Source organism: Lissotriton helveticus, chromosome 10, assembly GCF_964261635.1.
Source record: "Lissotriton helveticus chromosome 10, aLisHel1.1, whole genome shotgun sequence".
NCBI classification, from domain to species: Eukaryota; Metazoa; Chordata; class Amphibia; order Caudata; family Salamandridae; genus Lissotriton; species Lissotriton helveticus.
The window spans coordinates 1127325118-1127352633 of NC_136071.1; the positions used below are offsets into that span (position 1 = coordinate 1127325118).

Sequence of the window (27516 nt, forward strand, 5' to 3'; positions counted from 1 at the left end):
CTGTGTTACAAGAGCTCGTGCAGATTGCGAGGGGCTCCTCCTCTGCACGCTGGAAAGCTTTATTGGGATACTTTTAAACTGCATTTTTACTCGGTTTTAAAACGCACATTTACTTGCACTAGAATTGTCAGATAAAACGCTTTGAAAACGTATGCACAATTTTTTTTTTTTTTTTTTTTTTTTGTCCTCATACGCCGATAAAGATTTGTGTTTGATTGTACCGAGAATCTTTATGGGAGCTCTTTTTGCAGACACCCAATATAAATCTCACACTGCGAACATGTGGATAGTCAACTCAGTCTCTCACTATTCCAGACCCTAGACTGATCTTCGGGTGGATCATTCTGCAGAAAGGGCTAATCATTGGACAAAGTTGTTATAAACCATCGAGCCAAATAATGCAGGGAGTCCAAAAATGCTTCCTTCTCTTCCATACCATACTGTCCAAACTGAGAGTGTGCCTGATTGCCCTGATCCAATTTACATATATCGGTATGGTGGAACTCACCCATAGTTTACATATTTCCCTACGAGCTAAGACAATTAAATACAAAAATAACTTATTATTATCTCGTGATACATTCTCATAATTAGAAGGAATTCCCAAAAAAATTTGTTGCGTACTAACCTGTATTTCATACCCAAATAGGGCTTTCATACCTTCTTGTATATCAAACCAAAATTCTCTGAGTGCGGGACAGGTCATAAACATGTGCAGGTCATCTGCTTTTTCCAATTTGCATTTTGGACAACAAGGAATAGGCCCCTTCGAAAATTTAGCGAGCCTGGCTGGAGACCAATATACTCTATGAAGAGAAAACAGGTGGTTCCGCTTTAAATTGGCAGGTGAGACTGTAAGATGTAATAGATCAAAAGATACTTGCCATAAATTCTGCAAGTCGGAATCCGGTACTTGATCCCTCCATAGCTGATCTGGGAGGGCAAATTCTCCATCTTCTTCCTCGAGTATTGTCCAATAAAGGACTGATGTTTTAAGTGTTCTGGTTTTCTTCATTAGAAGCTCATCAAGAACAGTCTTGACACCTTTATCCCCTGTAACCGCCTGAGTCCAGCTTTTAATTTGAAGATACTTGAATTTAGATAGGTTCTTGTCTGTTAGATCTGAAATATCTTCCCAGCTTAAAAGATTCCCTCCCGGCAGTAACTGGCCCCATGTTCTAATATTCGCATTCTGCAAAGCGATAGATAGTACATCCTTAGTCCATTCAGGAGAGCCAGGAGAGTCCCATATTGGGGCAAGAGCGGAATAATATGAGATATTCAACGCTCTTCTAAGTCTGGCCCACACATATGACATGTCTCTGACGACCTTTAGTCTTACTTTTTTAAAGTACCGCATATCTCCAAACTTAAACAAAAATGCATTAGATCCTCCCTGGATCTCTGATAACATGTTCTGAAACATAAAGTCTGTTTCTGTCTCCCCTAGGGTGTCAAATAACCTTAATCCCGCTTTCAATAATAGGGTCCAGGCATATACTCTAAGATCTGGTGCGCATAATCCACCCTTGCTTTTCTTCCTGCGAAGCTTTTTCCAAGAAATCCTTATTCCTTTAGAGGCCCAAATAAAGGAGTTCCATTTGGTTTGAATCTTATTTAGTTTGGCTTCATTGAAAGCAAGTGGAATGTTCTGAAATATGTATATTAATTTCGGTAGCAGCATCATTTTTACTACATTGATTCTTCCAATTAGGGTCAGAGGCAAGAATGACCAACTTTTCAAGGATTCCTCAATTTCTTTCTGAATTTTAGAGAGATTTTTTTCTGCAAGTTGATTTATGTCCTGCGTGATTTGAATTCCCAAATATCTAATTTGATGTTTTAAAGTTGGGATAGAGTTGGCATAGGTAATGTTCCAGCACATACATTCTGATTTGGATTGATTAATCAGGTACCCAGACACTTGGCCAAAGTTCTCTGCTGCTTTATATAAGAGGGGAATTGATTTGATCGGGTCATCGGTGTACAGCATGAGATCATCTGCATATAAAGCAACTTTTTTCACCCAGTTGTTGTATTTGAAGGGTGTAATATCTTGATCTTGTCTGATCTTTTCTGCGAACGATTCCATATATAGATCAAAGAGCAAGGGGGAAAGCGGACATCCCTGTCTTGTTCCTCTCTGAATTTTTATGGGAGATGATAAGCTTCCATTTATTAATAATCTAGCTGTCGGAGCCTGGTAAAATGCTGCAATTGTCCTACAAAAATTTCTCCCTATATTGACTTTTTCTAATACTTTGAATAGAAATGTCCAGTTAACGCGGTCAAAAGCTTTGGCAGCGTCCAGTGTGATAACCGCTAGTGGAGTTTTAAAGTAAGAGGCAACATCTATTGCACCCACCAAAGCTTGTGTAAGATCTTGTATAGAGCGACCTCTAACAAAGCCCTTTTGGTCTGGATGCAGCAGTTGGCCTGCTACCCCATTTAATCTTTCTGCTAATATTTTAGCCATAAGCTTATAGTCCGTATTAAGGAGGGAGATCGGCCTATATGAGTCACAATGGAATGGTCTCTTCATTGGTTTTAAAATAAGGACCACTATGGCATCATTCCAAGAAATAGGAATTTTGCCTCCTTCCTCATATATAGAAGTGAAAAGCAATTTCAAAACTGGTATTACTACCGGTGCGAGCACTTTATATATCTCGGAAGGTAGCCCATCGGGGCCTGGAGCCTTACTTTTTTTAGCAGAGTCAATTGCCGAAGCTATTTCAATAGAGCTGATGTCTCTGTTAAGATTGATGGAGGCCTGATCATTTAAAGCTTTAACCTGATATTGATCTAGCCACGACTGTATTAATTGCTGTTGTGGTAAGAGGTCTTCCCTATATACTTCGTCAAAATAGTGGTAAAAAGCCTGATCAATATCCGTCCTTTTATCTGAGATGAGATTTGTGTTTAATATCTGTACTTCCTTAATAGAGTTCTTCATGATATCTTTTTTTGTTTTCCAGGCTAAAAGTTTTCCGCTGGCCTCGCCATATTCAAAATGTGCTAATGAGCTAGCCTGCCATCGTTTCCTCAGCCTATCATCTAGTAATTGTTCCAGCTGTAGTTTACATACTAGCAAGTCTTTCTTATTATTCTCTTCATCAGTCAGGCTGGGATCTAGTATATCCTGTTCAAGAGCTTTAATCCTAGCTTCAATCTGGGAAATTTGAGCCTTGTACGCTGAGTATTTTGCGATCTGGAATGTTAACAAACGCCCTCTCAAGAAGGCTTTGTATGTGTCCCAGACAACCGAGAGTGAAGCAGTGCCTAAATTAATAGTGAAGAACTCACTAGATTCCTTAAGTAGTTTATCTACTATTTCCTCTTCCAAGAGAATACTTCTATCTATTGTGTATCTCTTAATCAGCTGAGGACCTGACAGTTTTAGAGTTAGAGAGACCGCTGAGTGATCAGAGATGTGGGCACCAAGATGTTTTATCTCCTCTACTTGCTGAACTAGATGTTCTGCTATCAAAAAGAAGTCTAATCTGGACTTGTTTCGTAATTTCTTGTTGTGGAAAGTAAATTCTCTTTTTGTGCCATTTTTTTGTCGCCAGATATCTTTCCATCCAAACTGGATAATTGCATTGGATAGAACAACTCTAGTTTTGGGATTATGTGTGAACCTAACAGTGGTAGATTTATCAAGCTGTGGATCAAGTACTAAATTAAAATCTCCTGCTAGAATCACCGGATCCTCGTAATCTAAAGGTTCAACAAAGAGGTCTTTAAGAGGAAGAGTGTCATCCAGATTGGGACCATAGTACCCCGCTATCGTGAACTTAAATGCATGTTGTTTTATTTTTGCTATGACCCACCTTCCCTTTTTATCACACTTGGATTGTAGCAAAGTTATCTCTGAATTAGCTTTAATCAGTATAGCCACCCCTTTGGTAGTAGTTGGTTGCGAGGTGGTTATCACCTGCTGAATCCATTTTTTTTTTCTTTGAACATATCTCTTAATTCTTGTTCCGTAGAGTGGGTCTCTTGTAAAATAAGCACTTTTTCAGGTACGTCCTTTAAATACTGAAGAATTCTCTCTCTCCTATGCTTGACCCGTAACCCATTAACGTTCCATGAAAGAATACTAAGGTATGATGACTGAGTTACCCTATCCTGCATTATTTGTCATAAAGAATGTGTTTAAAATCAGACTTTGAGTATGGCGATTTGGACATTTTTTTTTTTTTTTTCCCGAATGCTCCCCACCCAGTGCCTCCCCCTCCCATCCTGACCCGCCCGTGCTCCCCTGGAGAACCCCCCTCCTTTTCCTGGCCTACTTTCGGCCTTGAGACTCTTTCTCCCGGGTGTCAACTCTATATACAAGAGAGCATTAAAGATATATAATATGTAGCTAATGTGCAGCTAAGTTTTAATGATAAATTAATGGTAGTTTAATACATGAACTGAAATTCTCAGTACCTTGACTATTCCTTATCTTGCTCTCTTAACTTGTCATCTGTGAGTAATTGTAGGTATTCTTCTGCCTCATCCAACCTTTTTAGAACTTTCATTTTATTCTTATACATGACTTTCAGTGAAGCCGGAAATTTTAGCTGAGCGGTGGCGCCAAGTTGTTTAAAGGGTTCTAGCAGCTTACCAAGCTCCCACTGTCTAGATGCTGTGATGGAAGACACATCTGATCTGATCTGATAGGAGAAGCCATCAGTCATAAGCTCGCTAGTTCTTAATGCCCTGTTGAGGATCTCTTCTTTTAGAGTGTACGTCAGAAAGTGTACTAGGATCTTCCTAGGCCTACTCTTGTTAGGGTTCTGCCTGAATGGATCCCTGTGCACTCGTTGGATGTCTTTTATTATTTCTTCTTCAGACATTTCTAGGTCTATTGTTTGTTTAATCAATCTGGCGACAAAAGCTTTGATATTTCCCCCTTCTGACCCTTCTGGAATTTTTAAAAGGCGTAGATTATTTCGCCTTTGTGCGTTTTCTAAGGATTCCATTTTCTCTTGGAGTCCTTGCTCCTTCAGTCTGAGATCCTCCAGCTTTTTTGTGTGTTGAGTAGCCGTCTTTTTTAGTTCTGCTACTGAGGATTCTAGACCAGTGGTTCTAGCAGCCAAAGCATCGAATTTCTCCTTAATCTCCTGCTGATTAACTAGTGTTGCCTCGAAACCACTTTTAACCTCATGACTCAGGGCTTTTAACATTAGTATTACTGACTGGTCCATATCTGAAACATTTGTGGGAACTGTAGATAAGCTGTCCTCACTGTTAGAATTCGTTATATGCGTTAAGGCTGCTTCTCTTGATTCAAAGTCCTTATCTTCAGAACTATATATAGCATTATGTTTCAAGTTTTCTACAGGCTCAGATTTTTCCTCGAGTCCCAAGTCCATCTCTAGCCCCTCCAAAACTTGATACTTATTGGAAGTTTCTAAACTACTTATGGCCACCCCACCTAAAGCCTCTTCCGAGAAATTAAGTTCTAATACTGAAGGTACAGCTTTAAAATATGCCTTCAAAGAAGGAGGTGGTTTCGTTTTTTCGACTTTTTTCTGCGCTTTAGCACCTTTTTTCCCAGCTTTTTTTAGAGATTTTATTTTTTATTTTGAAATAGCAGTAGGAGGAGTATCTAGAGAGGCATCTAAATTAGGTTGCTTTCCCCCCTTGCTCCTAAGAGTATATCCCGAAGCCTGGGAGCCTTGAACCCCTCTTTCTGACATATGCAAGTCTGGGGTTAATGTGTATGATACTTTCGAAATCTCACTTAGCCCATTGCATTGTGGGTTTGGTAGTTTTGGTAGTTTTAAGTTCCATTTTATACTTATGCACAATTTTACCTGTACAGCTATTGCTTAGTGGACCCCCAGCCCCGTTCCATCGCGGCTTCGTGCCGTTTGTGTGGAGGGCAGGGCTAGCTTCAGAACCACAGAGCCGCCTCCCCGAGCAGAACGGAGTTAGCGTTCCAGCTGGGGGCGTGGCTTCAAGTATAACTGTAACTCGATCGAGAGCTCTGTTTGACTTACAAGGTGGTGGCAGCTCCTTGACAGCCTGTGTTACAAGAGCTCGTGCAGATTGCGAGGGGCTCCTCCTCTGCACGCTGGAAAGCTTTATTGGGATACTTTTAAACTGCATTTTTACTCGGTTTTGAAACGCACATTTACTTGCACTAGAATTGTCAGATAAAACGCTTTGAAAACTTATGCACAATTTTACCTGTACAGCTATTGCTTAGTGGACCCCCAGCCCCGTTCCATCGCGGCTTCGTGCCGTTTGTGTGGAGGGCAGGGCTAGCTTCAGAACCACAGAGCCGCCTCCCCGAGCAGAACGGAGTTAGCGTTCCAGCTGGGGGCGTGGCTTCAAGTATAAAATGGGCACTTTAAAGCGCAGCGGTCGAGCGCAGCGGGAGCGCCGACACCGCGCCGAAGCCGTGCCAAAGGGGTGCCAGTCTGCGCCAGTCCGCGCTGGTTCCACGCTCTGCGCCATACCCCCTGCCTCATGTAACAACCATAATCTTCCTAAGGTAATAACTTACACTCGATCTCAACTTCTTTGCATAGGCAATACTTTAACTGATAATAGATGTTCCCATTTCTGTGCTGACTCTCTAGCCAATCTGCCTATTAATCCCTGCCCAAACTGCTCTTTTAAATCCACTCCTCCTCACTCTAATTTAGCTGCCCCTAGGTTGCCATTAACCCCAGAAAAATCTATACAATGCGCTCTTATAAATGCCCGATCCCTTATTAAACATAGAGATGAGGTCGCTGAACTTATAGCCACTCAAAATCTTGACATCCTGTTTATAACTGAGACCTGGGCTGACTCTGCTTCTGGCCCGGATTTCAAGATCGCTACTCCTGATGGCTATTATGTCACCCGACTAGATAGGTCCTCGGGGAAACGAGGAGGTGGGTTAGCTATCATACATCGTGCTAACATAGCTCTAAAAACTGAGCCAATGATCCATGATTCCATGGAAGCCTTATGTTTCACCTTTACTCTTTCCCCCACTCAAACTTTTAAAGGCACATTACTATACCGACCTCCCACCCCACGCACATCCTTCTTGGAAGCTCTCAATCCTCTGTTAGAACCAATAGCTGCCTACAAAGAATATACAATACTGGGTGACTTTAATTTTCATTTAGAAAATCATTCAGACAAAGACACCATCAAGATTATCTCTGACTTTCAAGCTATAGGCCTAGAACAACGAGTCTCCTCACCCACACACCAAGCTGGTCACACCCTGGACGGACTATTTACAAATAGTCCATACATGAATCAACCTACAGTGATCCCACTTATATGGACTGATCATTCGGCAGTCCTATTTTCTATAATAACTAGGAAACGCAAACACGACGCGCCCTCTGCACGCTCACAGATTAAATGTCGTGATTGGAAAAATATCGACCACCATGCCTTTAATAATGCATTAAACACTACCAATTTCAAAGACTCAAATGACCCAGGTGAGGCATCCAACAACTATGTGCACTGGCTGAACAACGCACTAGATCATGTGGCACCTCTCAAAAAATTACAGCCTAACCGTAATAAACCCTCTGCTCCATGGTTCTCTGAATCATTAAGGCTTGAAAGACAACATTGTCGCAATCTAGAGAGACGTTGGCGCAGAAACTACGACAACAACGATAAAGATAGATACAAGACAGCCCTGCATAACTATAAGAAACTTATTACAAAGGAAAAATTTAATTTTTACACCACTCAAATAGAATCAGCTCAAAACTCGAGCAAACAGTTATTCCAGGTGGTAAAAAAGTTATCCAACCCGACGGTCCCCGATTCTATAGAACCTTCTCAAACCTTTTGTAATGATATCGCAGACTTCTTCAAAGGAAAAGTTACAGATATTTTTAATAACTTCACAGAAAAAATTTCTGATGCTATAGTTGGCCCAACTGCTCCTCAGATATCTACCAGACCAATCCTGGATACATTCTCCTCGCTTCCTCAACCATCTATAGAGGAACTCATGAATGCGGTCAAATCAGGATCTCCTTTGGACCCTTGTCCCCCAAGTATACTTAAACTAGTATCTGATCAGGTAGCCCCGGTGCTTACCCACATCTGCAACACGATGTTCCAGACAGGAGATTACCCTAAAGTCTGGAAGAAAGTCATCGTGAAGCCCCTGTTAAAAAAATCAACACTAAACCCAGCAGAGTTAAAAAGCTATCGACCCATTGCCTCACTTCCCTATCCCTCTAAGGTATTTGAAAAAGCAATTAATTTACAACTCTCTAGCTTTATTGATGATAACAACCTACTAGACGAGACCCAATTTGGATTTAGAAAGGGTCATGGCACCGCGACCGCCTTGATAAAAGCAACCGAAGAAGTTAGAATAATTCTAGATCAAGGCGGTACAGCAATCCTGATACTCTTAGATCTCTCGGCTGCATTCGACACGGTCGATCATAACATCTTGATCGACCGTGTCGATGCCATGGGTATCCAGGGCAAAGCAAAGACTCTTCTGGCATCGTTTCTATCTGACAGAATACAGTCTGTGAAAATGGGTAGCTATTATTCGCCCAATTTCACCTTACCTTGTGGAGTTCCTCAAGGCTCCTCGCTAAGTCCGACGCTTTTTAATATCTATGTATCGGACTTAGCGAGGGTGATCAAGTCATTCGGCATGGGAATAACATCATACGCCGATGACACTCAATTGGTCCTGGCTATTCATAGGAACGGAGCTGCAGTGGCCGCTAACTTTCAGGAAGGAATGAGAGCAATTTGCACTTGGATGGACCAGAACTGCCTAAAATTAAACTCTGACAAGACGGAGGTCATGTTATTTGGTGATCTGACCCCGTCTTGGTCACCAGTTTGGTGGCCAGCAGAGCTGGGAAATCCTCCTCACCCTGTGCAAAAAGTCAGGAACCTTGGAGTTCTACTCGACAATAAGCTTACTTTCCATAGCCATGCTAATGCAGTGGTCTCGGCGTCCTTTTACACTCTGTGAATGGTAAAAAAGCTTCTTCCTTTTCTTCCTCCTAATTCAGGCAAAACCCTAATGTCTACATTAGTCCTTTCAAAGATTGATTACTGTAACGCACTATGGCTGAATGCACAGGAACAAGTCATGAATAAATTGCAATTAGTGCAAAATGCCGCAGCAAGAATTTTAACTGGCACACCTAAATTCTCATCCATATCGCCCATCATTCGCCAACTTCATTGGCTACCAGTGAGAAGCCGTACAAAGTTCAAGGCCTTGTGCATCATCTATAAAACATTGAACAACACCGGACCGGACTTTCTAAAAAAATCCATTATTCCATACAAACCCAAACGTTCTCTACGCTCTGAGGCATCCCAGCTACTCCATATTCCACGCACTAAGAAAGCAACATGGGGCGATAAGCGCTTCACAATTGCTGCTTCTAAATTGTGGAATGAGCTCCCTCTTAATATTAGATCAAGCTCCTCCCTACTCATATTTCGGAAGCACATCAAAACATGGCTTTTCAACCAGTAAGCTATGCAGGAGCTCTCTGCAATCTTAACGAACTCTAGCGCCGAGACACCGGAAGGTATTTGTGCGCTTTTAGAAATTTTATAAATAAATAAATAAATAAATATAAAGAAAAAGAAACCTCTATTGAAATCTGTATACTGTTCTAGAGCAGTTTCAGTTTGATCGACAATTGGGGACTCAATCTCCCGTCTATGTCTGACGTGTACTAGATGTGTGTTTCTGTGATAATCAGATGGGGCTAGAAAAACTGGTGGCAGTAGGAAGGCAATGTAACATGTTCCATCCCAATCGAGGGGCAGACGAACATATGCGGTCTGACCACAAACAAAATAAGAATGACGTGAAGCTTTGAAAATAGATTTCCCACTGTCACTATACTCGACAGTAGTAGTACAATCACTATGTCCTACCTGTGCGGAACCATTCTTTCGGACACATAATTCGCCTTTGACTGGTAGTACTGAAATAGCAGGTAAGTCTGGAGTAGTATCAGACTGAACATTCAGGACCATAAAATTCGAAGAATAATTACCCAAATTGTAAACTTCATTTTCTAGATCTAACCCTGTTCTATGGGGGAGACCTTGCTTGTCTGGAAAACATGTTCTATTCAGAAGGGACATATCATTTGAGGATGACGTTAACATGGACCATGCTCCACACGAACCATTATGTGAAAACGGATAAGGAAAGAGTGGCAGAACTCCCTTCGGTGTCTGGAAAGGGGGGAGTCGACCACACACCCAACAATTAGTAGCATTGCTGGTCTGGTGTGAATAGTGTAACATTCTGATGAATGTATTATTTCTCATAGCAAGACGATAGGATAACTCGTGAGGAGGCAGATCACTAAATGTGTGCTCTACTGTAGCATTAGAAAACTTATTTACATGAGAAATTGGAAAACATAAATGCAATGCATAACTTGTGCAGGTAACCATCAAACTTAGAAACAATATAAAACTTAGAAAAACGATACATCGGATAGAGTTTTGACTAACTCTCTCACTATGGGGGTCTATCTCATACATGTCAGATACCTGTCTAACCGTTTCACCCGAGAGGGACTTAGACAATTAAACTGGCTGACTTATTTTACTAGACCGGAGCTTCAACTTATACTCCTGTTGCGGAGTTTTCTCTAACAGAGGAACTTTCAATTCAGGATTCGGATCAATGTCTGGTTTCAGGCAGTCTTTAGAAATGGAACAGTCTTTAGAGATGTCCTTTAAAAATGTCTTTTTCCGGACCCCATGGAATTTCTTGATATGGGACAGATGGACCCAACCCTTGCGGCCTTCCAACTTCACGGCCGTACGGGTGGTCAGGAGGACAAGTCGTGGCTCCTTCCAACGAGGCTCCAGCGGATTTGAACGATCAAAGTTCCTTACAAGGACGAGGTCCCCTGGAATGACCTCGTGCAGTTTCACTTCAGTATTGTCTGGGAATGCAGCGGCAACCTGTGAACGACAAGAGTGTAGGGCAGACATCAAGGAAGCTAGGTAATCTGTCAACATATTACTGGAAACATCTGTAATACTGCGGGGTCTAGGTGTACCCCACATGTTTGGGGGGCGGCCGAATACGACCTCATAAGGGGACAGACCTGATCTGGAGTGTGCGACCATTCGCATAAAGAATAAAGCAACTGGCAGGGCAACTAGCCAGTCTACACCTTTCTCTTTACATGTCTTGGCAATACGGATTTTCAGGGTCTGATTATGTCTCTCTACGAGACCGGCTGCTTCAGGATGGCGCACACAATGGAACTTCCACTGGTACCCTAACAAGAGGGAAACATGTTTCATTAACTCGGATGAGAATGGCTGGCCGTTATCAGAATACACGACCCTAGGGAGTCCATAACGGGGGAAGAATTCACGAACCAACTGCTTGGCAGTGGTCGCTGCTGTATAATCTGGAACTGGATATGCTTCTGTCCACCTGGACAAAGCGCATACAACTACAAGAACATACTTGAAACCTCGACATCGCTCCATCTGAATATAATCCATCTGGAGGACTTCAAAAGGGTGGTCAGGGGGCTGGAATCCACCTTGTTCCACCGGGACACTTTTACCTGGATTGAATTGACAACATATCATACAAGTACGGACTTTCTGCTTGGCTGCAGCGCGTAAGTGCTTGTTAAACCAAAGGTTCTGAATACTGTCTAACATGGCTTTTTCTCCTAGGTGTGCTGGACTATGTGCGGTATTGATAATGACTTGAACCATAGAGTCGGGGAGAAACCACGTGGCTTTTCCCTTCGTCAACCATCCCTGATCTGTCTGGACCCCTCCTTGTTCGGACCATTTCTTGATTTCTTCAGGAGTAGCATGTAACTGTATGTCTATGACATCTTGTGTAGGGTCCTTAACTGTCATACATGTAGTCGGATCTGGAGTGGATATCTGTGTCTTGTTAACTGGAATGTCTGGTGTCTGAGCTGTAAGCTTGGCTGTTCGATCTGCTAGATCGTTACCTTGGGAAATGATGTCAGTAACTTTCGTATGTGCCTTCCACTTCATGATAGCGATAGCTGTCGGTAAATGTATTGCATCTAACAGAGCTTGAATAAGGAGACCATGCTGAATCTTGGTTCCATGAGAAGTCATGAAACCTCTCTCCTGCCAGAGCACTCCGAAGTTGTGTACAACTCCGAATTCGTAACGTGAATCTGTATATATGTTTACTTTCAGGTTCTTGGCACGTATGCAGGCTTGGGTCAGAGCAACTAGCTCTGCTGCTTGAGCAGACAGGGTGTCAATACGGTGTGTTTCAATAACTTCAGTGTCAGTAGTCACTGCATACGCGGCTACTAGTTCTCCTGTACTAGTTCTCATACATGAACCATCCACATAAAGTGTCAGGTCGGGGTCAGGTAATGCAATGTCTGTCAGGTCTTGTCTTGGCTTAGTCATAGTGTTAATGACTTCCACACAGTCATGTGTGGCAGGATTTGAAGTAACTGACGGTAACAGTGTAGCAGGATTTAGAACGTTGCAGCGTCTGATTTCTATGTGTGGCTGGAACAGTGTCCGTTCATAACCTGTTAAACGTGCAATGGTCAAGTGCTGAGTCTGTGTTCGGTTTAAAAGAACTTTCACGGAGTGTGGAACTTGTACTGTCAGGGAATGTCCTAATACTATGGAATCACTTTGTCTGATTGCTAGAGCTGTGGCTGCAACTGACTTGAGGCACGCAGGCAAAGCCTGGGCTACTGGATCTAATGTGCTCGAAAAATAAGCACAAGGCTTGTACTGTCCGGCTTGATCTTGTGTTAGAACAGATAATGCAGTACCATCACGTTCTGTGACAAAAAGTGTAAAAGGCTTACTGTAGTTCGGTGTAGCTAGAACAGGTGCTTGGCATAAGGCTTTCTTTAATTCATTAAAACTAAGTGTATGTTCCTGGGTCCAAGGGAGGACAGTCGATACGGCTGCCTCCTGTGTCGTTAACTGTATCAGTGGCTTTGCTAGAAATGCATACTGAGGAATCCATTGTCTGCAGTAAGAAGTAAGGCCAATAAAAGCACGTACCTCCTTCTGTGTCTTGGGCTGTGGAAGACTCGCTATTAACTGGATACGGTCTGGTGTCAACTGCCTACCCCACTTGGACAGTAAGTGGCCTAAGTAGATCACTTGCTGGACACAGAACTGGAGCTTCGAAGGGGACACCTTGTGCCCCATCTCGGCTAGGAAATATAGAACTGTAAGTGACGCTCGCTCGCAGTCACGTTCAGAACGGGCTGTGATCAGTAGATCATCGACATACTGGAGCAGGGCAGTGTCAGTTGGCATGTGAATATTGTCTAGTTGTCTTTTAAGTGCTTGACTGTAAATGCTAGGGCTTTCTGTGAAACCTTGAGGAGCTCGTGTGAATTTATAGCTCCTTCCATTTAAACAAAAACCGAAAAGGTACTGGCTGTCTGGATGAATCGGAACACTGAAAAATGCATTCTTGAGGTCTATTACAGTGAAAAATGTAGCTTCAGAATCAATAGCTGTCAATAGAGATGAAATATCTGGGACTACTGGATACTGGGGTATGATACATTTATTAAGTTCTCAAAGGTCAATCACTAATCGATATACTGGAGGTGCATTTGGATCAGTACGTGTTGGAACTGGGGTCACCAGTCCCCTAGGGTAGCATGGCACGAGCGGGTAGGCATCCGAAAGCACATGTGTTACGCGTCCATGCAGCACACGCAACCACAGAGTCAGAAACATGGGCACGCAATTAGTGACACCACTCCAGTGAGCTTGTGTAAAAACTCAAGCTAACTTTATTAAGATAGAGTAGGATCAGGGTATTAGGAATCCATCATAAAATTAGCTTATTAGCTTTCCATTAAAATACATGTGTGGGAACACTTGGCACTAAATTCTGGATGAATAAATAATAAATATTAAATATTAAATCCCCACAGGCCTGGTTCCTCATCATCACCTGTAAGAAATACATTTTTAGTAAAACCCAGGCCTGACCTATGCCTTGCTCCTGGTCAGCACCTGCATCAAATATATTAAGGAGTTATAACAGGAAACAGTTCAATAAATATGACACTAAAGAGGCAAAAACATTTCATTATGAATAACTAACCCCTTGTGTAGGTTTAACCATCTCCCTGTTTAGGAATAAGACACCTCACTGGGGAAAACCAGCATTTCATTTAGGCATTTCAACATAGTATATATAAAACGTTCCCTTAAAGGCAGAGCATTTCTCTAGGCGACACTCTTTGTTAGGAGTTAGGCCCTTCCACCCTACATGAGTGATAACCAGCTGCTCAATAAGGAATCAAGAATAATCTTCTGATTTACCCCCCTTGGAGGTAAGTAATCAACTTTTACTTGCAAAACACACTCCTGCAGGAATAACGTTTTCTTAGATAACTGAAAGGCATCGCACTAGGCAGAGTTAGACATTTAACTCCCCAGTGCCAAATATTCCTATAGGGCTTTCCATCCTAATATGCAACAGTGCATTTCATCACTCCTCTAAACAGGAATACACATTCCCTTACCCAGGAATCAACATTCTGTTACCTATTCTAAGCATATTGGAATGAACCTTTCATTGGGCATTCACTAAGGCATTTAGCTAGAAATAAACAGTTCTCTAGGCAGAAGTTAGGACATTTCTAAAGGCATTGCCCTAAGCAGGAGTGAACATTTAATTAGACAGTACCCAGTATTTCTATAGGCCCCAAGTATTTCCTGAGCACCCCATAAGCCCTGCATCAGGCTTCAAATGGGCATTACCTCACTTCCCAAGATGTCCACAATACAGTACACTTATCAGTAGAGTAATAATTACACTTTCAATTGGTTATCTAAACTCGAGGTTCAGCATTAATTAAACATCTCATCAGACTCTAAAATCAGCTTCAATAGGTTACTAAACAGTGCCCAATACTGGTCCCCCACAGCACCAACCTCCCTCAGGGCTAACTCCTGGCAGTTGAACTATTTGCTCAGACTACCACCCAAATGATCTAAATCAGGCTCAGCAATTTCCCTCTGTAGGTTTCCTCCACCTCCACTGTTAGTTTATAACTGACACTTCTCTGGCTTTGAGGTAGCTCCAACTCTAGAAGGAACTCTCTACTCCCTCCTCTTCAGGTGACACTCCTTACTTGTGGGCAGAGTTATCCGCGATGTCAGGGGAAAGAACCTGCTTCCCAGGGGCAGGGGAGGACTCAGCGCTGATGTCGATCACCAGCCACTCGGTACACTTTTCTCTCCTCTCCCACTCGCGCTGTATTTGCTTGTAGCGCTTAAGCGGGGAGAGAGACCTGAGCAAATGGGTGGCGGCTGGGCTTCTCTATTCTCCCTCTCGCTCGCGCTCGAGCCAAAGGGAAGATTCACCGCTGCTTCCGTGGCCAGGGAAACTCCCGGCGTCTCTCCTCAGGATCTCCGAGGGTCACGGTGATCTCCCGGGCATGCGCAAGACCCTTGCAGAACACCTCGCCTCACAGCTCGCCTTCCGCTGCTCTTGCTCGCAGGACAGACGCTATACCCCTGGGCCTGCCCGATCCTAGGCCCCTCCTGTCTCCTATAGTGGACGCGCCTGAGTCATGCGCGGTAGCGCTCCTTCACTCCCAAACCCTGGGATCTCGCACAATGACGCGGCCGGTACCCCCGGGGTCCTGCAGACGGCGAAGACAGCGCCGCTCTTCTCTCACAGTCACTCCCCTCACCTGGCTCCAGGGGACACGCCGAATAGAGCGTTTTGCTCGCTCCACAGGCCACTCAAGCTCAGTAGCCACTCGCCTTCCTTCTAAGCCCCGGGGTCCACGCAAGGCTCAACACTGGGCTAGAGCTGACTTCTACTCCACGCTGGTAAGAGGAACACAGCCAGGGGGCAGTCAGCGAAATCCTCAAGCAGAGCGTCCTGACAGGGATCAATGGGGCTCCAGTGTAGAGGGGGGCTTCCACCACAGCGCTTCAGGCGTGAGGGGCGGGCGCCAAACAGTACAGGACACAGCAGCTCGTGGCACCAGTGGAAGTAATCCTGGGCACAGAAGCGCTTTCTACCACAGCGCCAGGCAACAGTCTCTCAACTTCCCAGCGCTTCAACTAGGCCCCCACATAGGGCAGTCCAGCACTTGGGGCACTTCACAGCGCTTCACAGGGGGGGGCAACTTCCACAGCCCTGCAGGCAATTCCCAGCGCTCCCACAGGAGACAGCAATTCTTCACCATTTAAGCGCTTGGAGGGCAATGTAGCGCTTAGGCAGTTTTTAGGTTGGCGCTTCATCAGCAGTTGCTTTAAAATAGAGGCAGCTCACAGGACATACCACACAGCAGCGGTAGATTAGCGCAGGGACCCCAGGTGGCGTCAGGGGGCACAGGGAGCAACACAGCGCCAATACCTGGGTGGTTCTTCAAATGTCCTGTGGTGATTCAGTCTCTTCTTGGCGTTTTATGTTCCTTGCGCCTTTGTAAGTTCCTTGGTTACTTCTTGGCGCAGCTGTTTCTTGCGCCCTTGTAAATAGCAGTTGGTTTCTTGTTTCCTTTGGTTTCTTATTCCTGGAAGGGGAGGGTAAATTGGTGGCTGGTGTTCCAAATTCTTCTCAGCCAATCCCTTCAAGTGGCCCCTGGGGGTTCCCTGCCGCGGGGCTAGGTCAGTGGGGGGGGAACAGGATACCTCAACACTTGTAAAGCAGCACACTAGGCCCTGTCATTCCAGCATCATAAGACCCTGCCCTGACCCCCACTGCCTATCCTCCAGCGTAGGTACTTCCCCAGGTCTTCTCCTCAGCTTCTCTTCTCTGGAAAGTTCCCTCCCTTTCCTTTTATAGTGCCAGTTGACAGTTGGTAGTGTCAGTTGGTGTCAGTTGGTGTCACCTCACCTCTCCCAGAAGGTTCCAGAGGCTTCCAGGAGGTTCCACCATTCTACCTGTGGACAGGCTGGCAGGCTAAGATGGATACATTGCCTGAGGGTTCCAGCCAGCCCCTGGCTACTAGAATGCGCCCACTAAACCACGCTGCTGCAGCAGTGGTCTGTGGCGGCCATGTTAGGGGTAGGAAGTACCTGTACTTTAACACTAGTTTTACACTACACAGGCCCTTCTCCACCACACAAGGCCTACACACTGTTGTTTCCATGAGGGCATTCTGATTTAAAAGGGAAATAAAAGGCGAAAAATTTTGGGGAAAGGGCCAAGTCTCACAGTACGTTTCATGACTGGAATGATAGGAGAATTACATACATTGGAGTCAGTTTCTACAACCACTCCTTGAGCAATGAGCTCGTCAATAATTTTGGATAAGGCTGCTACAGCCTCAGGTGGCAATCTGTACTGTCTGATTCGTGGCAGGACTATACCTTGCTTGAGAGTCACACGATGGGGTGTGATTCGCATAAAACCTACATCAGTTGGACCTTGCGCCCATAAATGCTGTGGAACATTTAATAACCTTGGATCAAAATCTCGTAATACATAGTGACCTTTAAAGTCTCTTAAAAACAATCGTATTCCTTCTGGAGAGCAGCAAATAACTGCACCTAATTCTTTCAATGTTTTAATGCCTAACAAATTTTCTGGACACGATTTCGTAAGTAACAAATCAGTAGTTCGGGACAATGGACCAACTTCTAGAGTAACTGGCTTTGAAATCTCGTTAACAATAGGCTTTCCTGAAAATCCAAGGGAAACATTTCTAGAGCCTGAGAGCGGAGCCCCTGGAACCTCGTCATGACTGATAGTAGTCCTACTTGCCCCTGTATCAATCAGAAACTTTCTGTCTTTCCCCAATACTTGACTATGTACATAGGGACCCTCTTGATCTACAGGTATCTCGATGAGAGGCAAGCCTACCTCCCTCTCTAGGCTGTTTCATGAATACGGTTGATACTCTGGATACTCTGTCTGGGCATACTGGTACATCTGCTGTGTAACATGCTGTGTTGCAGCAATAGGCTGCGGTGCTGGAACTGTCTGTTGTGCATTCTGTGGTGGCTGAGAAGTCTGTGAAACTTGTTCTTGTCTAGGCGGACGTGGTCTTTCTTTAGTTTTACCAGTTGCTATGTTGTGTTTCAGAACTGCACACTCGTTTATAAAATGACCTGGCTGTTTACAATAATTGCATGTCCCTTTAACGGGAGCTGCAGGATGACTGGCTTGATTCGGACCCCTCTTCTGACTGTCTTGTGGAACAGATTGTGCAACTAGTACTTTCATTTTCGTGTCTTTCATACGTCTCCTTTCGTGTTCTTGCTCTTCCCTGATTCTATTCTGGTGATACTGGAGCATCTGTAACATTTGAGAAGGGGTACTAGCTTGCCAAGTACTTTCGACTTTCAAAACTCGATTTTTAACTTGTGGACTTGAATTCTCGACTAGTTTAGTAACAAAAAGATGAGGGTATGACTCGCTACCTGTCTTCAAACCACTGTTAATAATAAAACATTTTTCAAATCTAGAATAGAAATCACTAGTATCTTCATCCTGTTTCTGTTTGCATGCTGAGATTGCATCCCAATCTTCCTTTTTCGTGGCTAATAACCTTGGCAGAACTTGTATCAATAACTCGGGCAATTCTTTACATTTCTCCCCAAGACCGGTACCTGGTACTCGTATTTTATCTTCAGCTTCTAGAGTTGTCCAATCAATCTTTTTCTCTCCCACCTCCCATTCCTTTTCCTTGATTTTTTCATATACCCCTGCGGGCAACAGGACCTTTAACATTTTAATGATATCTGGATACGTATATTCTCCCATACGGAGCATGTCTTTTAATTCTCGATGGAACCCTGCTGGATCTTTGTCGTGACAGGGAATTAATTTCTTCATCTCTAAGAGTTCCATCTTTGTGATAGGGGTGTAAACAAATACTCGTTGCATTTCACCACCCGTTGTCCTAACTGGGTGTACTTCTCGTAACGGATGCTATCTATCTATGTAAAATGGTTTACTTTCTGGAGGTGAGACATGAACAAAATGCGGGTTCAGAAACGTTCTATATTTGTGGCGCTGTTCTAGAATGACACTAATTAAATCGGTACCTAAACCTTTCCATTTATACTGGAGTAACTCGTTCAGAACATCATGTAACGGACCTGGATCAGAATGTTGTCCCTCATACAATGTAATGAGGTGCTGGATCATATACATACCCACCAGTCGCTGCTCGGCTGGGGGCAGTTTCAGAAACATTTGTGCCACTATTTCGTCTGGAAAAATGGTAGAATCAGTAATCCATCGGACTGCTGATCGGGCTAGTTCTTGTTCATGCATGGTACTAAGTTCACTATAACCGATACGTGATTTCAGAATGTGATCGGTAGCTTGAAATACTTGTTCTAGAGAATCTTGTTCTGGTGCTGGAAGATGAAAGACTTTCTTGTGTTCTAGGCGTGAATGTCGGTCTGGAAATCTAGATTTACCTACATACGCTATTCTGGCGGTATTCTCGTCTTCTACTTCTTCAGTATCCGTGTCATCTTCTTTCTCGCTTACTTGTGCTGTTTTGCGTTTCTCGTGTAACCTTACTATTTCCTTACGAATTTTCTTGTACATACTGTCTATACTACTGAGTGTCTTGTGTCTTCCCTCTGCTATATGATCACTCCACTTTGTCAGAACTTTCATTTCGATCGGATCTTTATCTGGATAATCTTGTTCCCTTATTAAACAATTGATTAAAAACTTTAATAGCATGAGCTGAGTCTCAGCTTTCCTTAGAGACATGATTTCGCCAATACTTTCTGGATCATCCCCTGTACGGATGAAACGATATATTCTGTCTAGATCTTCTTTCATATTCGGTAGGGTGTCCAAATACTCGGTCACCCGTCTTACACGCAATGAATATATAACCATATTATCATCGCCTGGGACTGGATCATAACGGCATTCGGTAAGAGCTCGCCTGATATCTGCAACGGACTGATATTTGGGCATACGCTGTAACGCACGTTCATGTAACTCGACTAACGTTATACGTTTGTGTGGCGGCGGGGTACCAGGAGGACCTCCTCCCGCGGCCCCTAAACTGGAATCGTCGACTGATACTCTTCGTGCTGGCAGAGTGACCGATGTAGCGGGAACTTGTATTACGGACTGGACCGGGGGTACCGTAACAGGTGCTGTAACAGGTGCCCCGGTGGCTGGAGGAACAGGAATTACATTATTTACGGGAGCTGGCGGAGCAGGATTCGCATATTCTGGGACTGTGTCGTCCAAATAGGACGAGAGAAAAATATCAGCTGCGGTCGGTTTGTGACGTAGCTTAATCGGAACTAATGGCGGCGGAAAATTACATGGTGCTTCCGGGGTTGCTTTTGGCAAGCCCTCGGCAAGAAGAGGATACATACCCTTTATGAGGGCATTTCTCTGTCTGTCTGACTGTTCGGCTTTAACTCGTTCACCTACTTCGATTAGTTCCCTTTCTTGGGCTCTCTCTGAGGATTCTCTACTTAATTCAGACTTTCTGATTTCTTTTTCGGTTCTTTTATGAGATTCTTTGCGCCATAACTCGATGGCATCTTTCTGGGACTGTCTGGCTTTCTTTTTCCATAATGCTTCTTCTACTCGCATGATGCACTCGGCATCCCACGTACCTGATACGGGCCATCTATACTTTTCCTCTAATTCCTTGGTGTACTCCACCCATAAATCTAGATATAATATGGCACTTATGCCATGCTTTTGGTACATAAAATGACCTGGACTGTCCCTAGGTGGGACAGGAACTGCTTCCTCGAGCAGACCTTTTCTAGTTTTTAACTGACGTAACTTTGAGAACAGAGGCATAACTTAGGCTGGAGTCTGGACACAATACAATACACGATAAACACAATAATAACTGTATGAAAACAAATCACTCATACCACGACATTGAAAACACATGGAATAACATTTAAAATGACAGTTCGGACAGAATACTACCTGAAATACTGAAAACAGAATACATGACTTTCTCGAGAACAGAACTTACTAGAATGACTAGATGTACTGCTAAAACAGCACGAAACTTACCGGTCCCATAAAGAGACACGTCAGGACCCGCATCCACCTAGGTGGACACTTCGTGTTGGATCTGTGTACCCAAACCCACGGACCAGAGACAAATTAATTGACCCTGTCTAGATACTACCCCAGCAACGGTACTCACCGGGCAGCAAGAACGGAAGGCCTCGGACTGGACTGGACTGCTACGACGATGGACGGACGAACTTCGGACTTCAGTTACAGGTGGGCCTCCGGATACCTCGGACCTTGGACTCTCGGCTTGGGCTCTGGTCGGGACTCGCCGCGTTCCTCCACCGCCTCGTCTGGACGCTGGACCGCAACCTCCGTCTCCTCCGTGGGCCTGAGGGATACTTGAAGCAGAAATATCTGCACGTGCACGGTATGGTTCCGTCACGGCTGCAGAGGATCAGGGGGCCTGCGTGGCTTCTCCGGCGCGTGGGGAAAGGGCAAGTCCCTATTCGGGCGCCATTATGTGGTAAATAAATAAATATTACCGGATCTATTTTTGACTATAATCAATAAACGGGTAGCTCAATAAATAAGAGTCAAGATACGAGGTAGCTGGAGTTGACAGGCTTTAATCAAGTATAAAAGGACAGGAACAGGACAGCCTGCATGGGAATGGGATGGCAGCTGCCGGGGGCAGGAATAGGCAATTGGCTAGCTTTTAATAACAGTGCACAATATTTATAGTTAAACAAAATACATTGCATTCAATACAGTAGGCGTAGCAGTAGGCGGAGTTTGTAGCAGTCGCGAAAGATAAGGGTGAAATGAGGTAACAAGAAGGCGTGTACAGGGCGTATACATAGACATGTGATGCAAACGTAACAGAATATGTCATAAACGGGGCGGAAACATGGAGGGGGCTACCTGAGCAGCTGGGACCTCTAACCTAGTGGTGCGCGCAAACTGACAATGACGTGTTACTAGGGAGAACTGGGGGGCTATGACTTCTGCGCTAGAAGAGGAGACTAAAGTCTGGAGTGTCAGAGCGACATGTACCCAGGCATATCTAGTATCTCGTGTTTAGAGAACATGTTGATAGAATCCAAAAGTTATCAGAGTAAAGGCTAACAGACATTAAGACTGGTGCATACATAATTCTACATGTAGTGCGTGTGCGAGGAATATTCTATGAATATTAATACAGTATTTCTCTTACATGGAGACATAGAGGCTAGACCATGACGGAAACTATTGATGCGATTCAGTAGCTTAGGAATGCAAAGAAGGAGGGCTGGACTGATAACTAGAAACATAACATACTCTTGGCAGACTGGGAGGCAGAGCCAGGCCGAGCCGGGCACTGCGAGGCATGAAAGTAAGCTAAGGGTCAGGGATACAGGTGGGGGCTGTATCGCTCCTCGGAGAGGGTTCAGGAAACAGGAGCTGAATCTGAGTCCGGGCCCTTTTGAGGCCTAGAAACGGGGATAATTCAATGAATTAACGTGCACACTGTGAAACGTGGCAACGTAGCTTTACATAGGCCTGATATTCGTTGTATTCACGAAAACTGGAAACTGGCATACTAGAGATGGACACAACTGTAATTGCGTCTTTCTAAGGGTCATAGGGGATACATGCATATCGATCATGCACATATGACATAACATAGGGAACACGTAGGCACATATAACATGGCAAAATTTACTTTTCCACAATTATCAGGCAAGAAGAGGAGCATGCACTAGTGGGAAGCATAAAAAACCCATACATAATGGAGAGAAGCTGGAGTTGCTGGCATTGGGAGGCTATTTGAGAACTCACTCTGATTTAAGAAGCTCAAATTTGTTGACAGTTGGTCAGATTTGCCCTGGTGGTCCTGACAGGAAGCTTGCATTGGTCAGAGTGGTGATTAACTGTCACTGTAGGGCAATGTAAGAAGCACCGATACTGAATTGCATTAGTGGCCGGGTTCCATGTCACTAGTTAAAGCATAAAGTTCTGGTGCTGTGATAATGTCACCTGTTAACTGAATGCCAATATTTAATATGACAGATTATTTATTCGGTTTATTGTGAGACTTAACAGTCACGCATTGCCAATGCCAACAGATCTGGCTTGCATTGAGACTTTTTTGTTTTAGTTTACATTTTTATATAGCATAGCAGAACTGAAGTCTGCACACTTCACAGATGGCTAGAGAGTTCAGAGAGATCACTAGATATGAGTTGCATGATGTATAGAGAGGTTTTCAGGGCGCTAAAGCATGTTATCCTTCAGCAGGCAAGAAGGCGCCAATTTCCATTAGAGAACTCGTGGTGGAATCTCCAATATCTGCGTTTCAAGCGCTCAGTCACACTTAGATACTTTTCATCCAGGAATCTAAATTCTTATTGTTTTAAGACTTTCAGTGAGTAGTCCTCCTAACAAGAGCCAAGGTATGTTACAACTTGAGGAAGAGCTTAGCTGCCTGCTCAGTTTGCTACTCATTGATCAAAAAGACAACTAATACTTGCTGTACAGAATAGGTGCACATCTCAAACTGTGGAAAGATTGACCAGTTAACACACCAGACGTATGGAGTCCAGTACTTGCCATGCCTCTGGGTTGTCGAGAATAACGCTCAGAACTCAATGCATTATCTGAATTCAAAGAAGCAAGTACATCTTGGCAGTGTACATGTTTGCAGCTTTTAAGAAGGTAATGGCTGCAAAGCTTGTTTCATGTTGTCTCCTTCCAGCTCGTGGTTGGATAGCAGTGGAGAAGTGGCTGCTAAGAAGCTGAAGAACAGTTTTCCACTCCGAGATGAGATGAAGCGGTTGAAGGCTGATCTCATTCATCACCTGCGTCTTTCTGACATCCGGTAAGGCTTGCCGAATAACATAACCTATGTTCATGGCGAGGCACTGGCTAGTAGTGTAGATCACGATGATCCAAAACAGGTTTTTATTGAGACCAGGTCTTCTGAACGTCAACATAAGATACATTCGCGTATAATGGTTTCAAATGGGACTCCTTTGTGCAGTTATCCTGAAAATCTGACCAGGGTTCACCTTCTCCTGTAAAGAATTTTTGATAGTTATCTACTCTTAGCCTAACTGATACTTGGCACACCAAAGAGTGGGACCCATAGCATGGAATACATCTTGACCTGGGAACATATCAACAATTTCAGCAAGTGTATTTTCTTTACTTAATTATCATTATTTATTTTATTTTAGATGTAAAAGTTTTTTAAATAGCTGGTTGTTGTACATAACTCAGCTCAGAGAAATAAACCAAAACATCTTTAGGTAGATATCCCTTCAAAATCCTGATCCCTTGACTCTGCTGGAGGGTTTTCTTAGGACTAAGTGAGAAAATCAGAATTTCCTACCATCTCTGTCCCATAGGGCTTTCTTCTACTGACATGCCTGCTTCATGCTACTTGTAGGTGTCCCAAGTAATCTGGAATTAGTTGTCAGCTCCATGGCTGGGTAAAAGGCAAAGCAATTAGATGGCACTTAATAATGGAGATGAAGTATCATATAGATGGAGTCATTTTGCTCTGATTTGTGTTCTGCCCGGTGTAAGCAATTGCAGCGCTTGGAGTTGCCAGAGTCTGTGAAACCGCAGGGATAATGGAGAAGATTCTCACATTTTCCAGAATAAAGCAGTTAATTGCTTTGCAGCTCCCAGCATGTGGAGAAACAGAAACACTGGTGCGGGCTCATCTCTTCTATAGAGTCATGTCAAAGCACTAAAATCACAGTTGCTGGTTCTGCCGGAATAGAGAAACCCAGGAATCCCCTCATGCTTCAAAGTCTTTGACGGGGCAGAAATATCAGCATTTTTGTTTCATAATAAAGAACATGTCTTGGAAAATCTGTCATTGATGCCCAAGCAAAACACCACTGTATGGTGCATCTGATATCCTGCATTATAAGCTCTTTATACTCAAAGAAGTGCACCCTTGTCAGGATGTCAGATGGTATGTTTACTTGCACCCCAAGCCTCTGCACCCTATAGATGCATCTAGTTTGATTGGCAACTTATTTGGGAAATTGCATATGGAATGAAGCAGATCTCTGACAAGTTCTTGGCTATTATCTTCTTTGGTCCCATTGCGACCTCTCAGACTCTTATGTTGGGTATTCTTTAGTATACTAAAAGTGATGGATAGAATTCTTGAATTATTTGCAGCCACTGGTAACTACTCGGGCCGCATCCCAATCCATCATTATTTTGCACACCATGTCACCTCAGTTTGATCTAGCTATATGCAAATCAGTCTTGACCCTGCTCCAAAGGGAACAGTCCAGCCCGAACTGCCAAGCCATGTCCTCCCTGAACCGGAACGCATGCAAACCAGGACCGGTGTTGCCCTTGTTATGAGCTCCTCAGCAGGTTATAGATTAGTTTCAGTGTTTCTTTAGTAGCGGTTCTTGATGGTCTCCTGAATTTACTTTCCAATTCAATGTTTTCTTCCTCCAGTGCTTTAGCTCTAACCTGGACGTGCTCCCTCAACTTGTCATCGACCAGTTGCCGCTGTTCATCAACTCCGCCCCCTTCCAATTTTGCTACTTCCCCCAGAACTTAACACTATAACTGATGGTGCCCACTTCAATGCATGTCACGCAGGAATACGTGGAATGTTTTTCAAAACCTTCCAAGTATTCCTGCATGATAATTGTAGAGCCAAGGGGGATTGTGCCAATTGGGGGATACATTGTGTGTCCATTGTTCCGATCTATCTTTGCTGCTGGTTGAGCCAAATGTCCTTAATTGAGGCTTTCTTCTTGCCTCTGGTTCCCCTGTATCTTGTTCCTGTGGGGTTTTGATTACCTTTAAGGTTTCCTCAGTTGGTTTGCAGAATGCTGTTACGGCCTGCCAGCCTCCAACTGGAGCACTTCAGATTAGCTATATATCGGCCTAGATGAGCTCATTGTGGTTTGCACTTTTTCTTAATGTCTTTTGGTGCAGGCCTCTCTATTTCACATCTCTTTGCTTCTGATCACTGTTTTTTAGGTGCTTTTGCTGGCTTTTCTGTCCCTTCCACAGTTTCTTGGGATTACAGATTTCAAAGACCGTTCGAGCTCCTCATCCATTACCCAGGCGCCTCTTGGTCAAGATCGCTGCTCTCATAAGAGTCTCACCATGCAGGGGCCTCATGTTCAAGAGACCTTTTCCCCTTTAGTACACATGCGAGCAGGCTGTTGGGCAATTTGTGCTGCCTTTAAAAAGAAGCCCAAGTAGTGTTGTGCTCGGTGAATTACGTTTTGTACATTTATTTGTGGAAAAGCACTATTCTTAAGGTACCTTCACAGCATTGTAAACATTTTCATGCTTTCCACCAGTTTTCTGCAAATCTGCTGTAAGCTGCCTACATGTTTGACCAAACCTACTCTGAATTGCAGTTGGCATCTGAGACAATTGGTTCTTCTTGTCTCTGAATATGCTGACAGATTTGTCAGTTTTTCCAGCTCTGCTTGTGGATTCTAGTGTAGCACAACAGTGCGTTCTCAGAACTGAAAAGAACAACTTCTCAGGTTGTATAGATTTACAAACAGGTGATGAGTACAGAATACCACATGGCCCTCAAGTTTTCAGTCAAAAGAGGATGAGAGTTTCAAGTATATTTATAAGTCTTAAAAACCAAAAAAACATTGAGACATCCAATGAATGAACTGTAAATTCTAGTATGTGTCATCTGTGAGGTGATACGAGGAGCTTTGAAGTGGGCGGCACTTCTTCTAGGTGGATAAACCTTCGTTCTAATTCCCTCAATGCCACATCCAACAGGTTACAGACCAGTTGAAAAGACTGTATTGGTCTAAGACACAGGTGACCACTGTTGGTCTGCGAGCAGACTAGACATTCTTTTCAATTTTTCTGAATTTCTACTTATTGTATATATGATTTTGATTTATATTCATTGTATGCAAATTAATCCTGGCTTGAAAGTCTGTTAGAGTTCAAAAAATGTAAACCAATGTTGGATACCTCTGTTATAGGACTTGCCTCAGGTTCCATTCACCAATTTCACCAGGTTGAAGCTCTAGTCCATAAATGAATAAGGGCAAATTGCAGTGGACAAAACAATTCAAGATAAGGACCAGGGCAAAGCATAGAGAGGGCAGGTTTAAACAAAATACCCCCGAGGGAAGTAACATAACTGAACTACCACTGAGCGGGGGAGAAATAGAGTGAAAATAAATAAGCTGCGACGACCCGCAATGCCGGGGGCTCATATCCCAAGAGGAGAAACCAACCATGAGTGAAAAGGGCATCTCTGCCATTAAACCACAGTAAAGTGGTTACATTTCAGCCAGGATAAATGGTGAACAGAGGCGGAGTATGCTCTGATACCAAGGACCCAGCGTTACAGGTTGGCAGAACACGTTTTATGCAGTAATTGTGGTTCAGCCAGGGGAAAACGAACAAAGGGGTATTTAAAACAGTGAACGATTAACTTAAACCTAAGGTGATTTAATAGAGACTCCATTATTGGTGAAAAGTCTGTGTAGGGGGAGGGGATACAACAGCATAACAAACGGTAGCAAAGAAAGAGGACTACGTTCTGATACCATGGACCTAGAGTGGCAGCCCCCTTGGAG

The 27516-nt window shown here is 43.8% G+C and overlaps 1 protein-coding gene across 14 annotated transcripts in view; it reads left to right on the plus strand.

Annotated features, from left to right (window-relative positions):
• TCAIM (T cell activation inhibitor, mitochondrial) overlaps nt 1–27516 on the plus strand; it is a 566063-nt gene that overhangs the window by 351629 nt on the left and 186918 nt on the right. For all 14 annotated transcript variants that reach the window (XM_078663911.1, XM_078663923.1, XM_078663917.1 and 11 more), the window contains one exon: nt 23661–23783. In XM_078663911.1, coding sequence (XP_078520037.1) covers nt 23661–23783 — 123 coding nt within the window. The remainder of the gene's footprint in view (nt 1–23660; nt 23784–27516) is intronic.